The 3,008-nt window shown below is 43.7% G+C and overlaps 1 protein-coding gene across 1 annotated transcript in view; it reads right to left on the minus strand.

Moving 5' to 3' along the window:
• LOC118408511 overlaps positions 1 to 3,008 on the minus strand; it is a 99,540-nt gene that overhangs the window by 87,749 nt on the left and 8,783 nt on the right. The window contains exon 13 of the mRNA XM_035809327.1: positions 753 to 1,091. Coding sequence (XP_035665220.1) covers positions 753 to 1,091 — 339 coding nt within the window. The remainder of the gene's footprint in view (positions 1 to 752; positions 1,092 to 3,008) is intronic.

Here is a 3,008-nt window from a genome sequence, read left to right on the forward strand (position 1 = left end):
TAGCCTGATTAAATCTCGCTTATAGCAGCCCGCCAAACATCCGCCGGCCCACTATCAGCTTGATAGAGAATAGCCCTTAGTGAAGGGAACTGGGTTTTCCATATATGGATAATGTATGTAATTGCCGGGAGCCCACCAGAGCCTGGCTTTTGGTTGCTATGGACTGGGGTGGGTTGCTATGTGGTGATTGACAGCATCACACCTCTTATCTGTAGTTGATCTCTCTGATCTGTGCCACTTGTACTGATGGTGGGAACAGAGTTCTACTATTATAAAATGATGTCTTTTGTTAACAACCGCTACACCGAAGAACTAATGTGAAAATTACCCTTCAATACATAGAATAGCATTCATTTAGGTAGATGTGCCTGTGGCATAACTTTTGATGTGCCAATCATTATAGGAGGGACATATCTACTCTCCAAGCAGAGGTTGGTGGGAAAAATCGTGACCTATTCCTATCATATTTTTTTTTTCGACCGGCTTTCCCACCGCCGGTAGGACATATCATGGTTCTGAGAAGTTTGACCAAGGAGGTTGACAGGCTTCAACTGTCACAACAACATCATTGAACATGGCGCATTTTTGTGAACCAACTGTTTTTCTGCAGTTCTCTGCCTATATAGATTTTTAAAAATGTACTTTATGCCAAGCTTTCGTTGCTGGCCACATAAAATCTCACCACCAGGCAGATAAGCAAAAACTGATAGTGTACGGCGTATTAATGTTATTTCGTATCAGAACTCGCTCACCAATGAAAGGCAGGGTACTGGACACAGGCAGGAAGCCTGTAACGACGACTAGCGACACCACCATGGACAGCAGCACGGTGACGCCGAACCCGATCCTGTCACCTTTGTCGATGGGCATGATGAAGGTGATGATCATGAGGATGATGAGGATGAGGCAGGGAGAGATGGTTGTGGAGTAGTGGTAGGTTGGATCTCGTTTGAGCGTCATAGTCAGACAGGCCGTGTTGTTTCTAGCTGATAGAGTAGTTTTTCCACTCCACTCTCCCGTGACAATGTCGGCCTCGTAGTTCTGGCAGGTCAGGAAGTTGCTGTCTTTGTGTGTTGTGGAATTGGAACAGTCTAAAAAAGAAAGTTTCAAAATTTTTTCAATGCAAATTATCGGTATCATACGTCGACATGATATGTCTAGAGAGAATAGAGATACTAAGAAGTTCCTAATGACGTCTAATCGGACAGATTTACGTATGTGCCATTGGTTTCTCATATTTATATTATATTATATTATAACATAGATAAGGTTACGGCTCCGATTGGAAAAAGAGACGTGACCCCTAAGTGTCCACATGTCATACCGGGATACTGTAAATGCATTTACGTTCGCGGGCATTTAATTCGCAGTGGCGGATATACGACATTTCGGGGTAGTATATTTGATTTGATTAAGTTCGCGACAGCACCATGCTCTGTAGTCCCTTACTGCCAAGGAAAATGTTCGCTGGTGGTTTTAAGTCCGCGGTGAAGCTGCCATCGCAAAAACTGCGAACATTAAACCACCGCGAAAGCGCCTGCATTTACAGTATACGGTCTATTTACAGTATACTTACTACTTGAGTACGACCGGGCCCCGGGTTCATTTTAAGTCAGACTTAAACTCAAAAATCCTCCCGGGACCAGGTTACACCGAAACGCCGATACCTACCCGGAACCTACAATAAAGAGTCTACCTGGTATCCGACAGTCCACCGAAACAAATTTGTGGCTTCAGAGACAGACCTGGGCTACATGCCTAACGGATACCTGTGCAATCTGGACCGTAGCCTTACGTATGCTACCAAGTAGTGTCTTTTTACCTTCCCATCATGCAATGCGTGCATACATTAATATCACTAGCCAGGGAATGGTGCCATGTAATATTATTGTGCCCAAACTTCACCAAACAGCAGTGTTTTTCTGAAAATACTATTGATTGATCATATTATACTACTTGTGCATCAGAAAAACACAAATGCACCAAAAAGCACCCATGGGAAATAATACTGGTTTATTGCATAATACAAGTCAAGAAATGGCAGCCGCGGCTGAATTGATTCCGGACTTTACAACCATTTTAAAAGTATAACATTTCAAGGGCACTCCATCGTAATAAATTTCCATAACAATTATTGCGGTTAAAGATCGTTAAAATTGACAAGGAATCTTTAAAATCTATCATAATATAATATAATATATCAACATTAAAATCAACAACAAAATATTCGTGTTTAACGGTCACAATTCCTTATTCAATACAGTGGTAATGTAGGGTATCGGACTGTTACGGTAGCGCTCAGTTCGTGTGTATATAGAGTTCAGTTTGTGGCTAGTCCGCGTTAGCCGACCACTAGCTTCACCCCGGGACTGGGGAAGCCAGTCTCTGAAAGCCGATTTCAGAAGTTTCAGTCCGAACTTCTTGCATAGTTGTTCCCTCCTGGATTCAAGGGTGGGTAGTCCGAGTTGGGTGAGGGCTTCTGAGTAGTGAGTGTACTTATTGCCCAGAATGATGCGGCAAGCACGGCGTTGGATGGTCTCTAGACGGGATGACTGGTTTTTGGTAAGTCCGGGATTCCAAACAGGGACAGCATACTCACAGATGGGGCGCACGTAGCAAGTGTAGATGGTGACTAGATCAAGTTCGGGAACTCTGAACATCTTCAACCGTCTTAGGATGAATAGACGTTTGCCGCTTTGTTTAACCATGTGGGTTACATGACTGTCCCACTTCAAGTTACTTTGCAACCACACTCCCAATAATCTTGCTACAGTTACTTCCTGGAGGGTGTGGCCGGCTAGTTGGAGAGAAGGGAGAGGGGGAGGTGTTCGTCTGAAGAAAAAATGCATCACTTTGCATTTATTTGGGTGCAATTGCATGTGACTTTTACTTGTCCATGCGTCAAGGGCATCTAGGTCTTGTTGCAGGTTTGATTGCTGTCTAATCTGTCTACTTTCCATCATATTCAGATCATCCACAAAATTCCAGTGGTCTGATCGTGCGTCGCT

This window comes from Branchiostoma floridae, unplaced genomic scaffold (assembly GCF_000003815.2).
Source record: "Branchiostoma floridae strain S238N-H82 unplaced genomic scaffold, Bfl_VNyyK Sc7u5tJ_168, whole genome shotgun sequence".
Lineage (NCBI taxonomy): Eukaryota > Metazoa > Chordata > Leptocardii > Amphioxiformes > Branchiostomatidae > Branchiostoma > Branchiostoma floridae.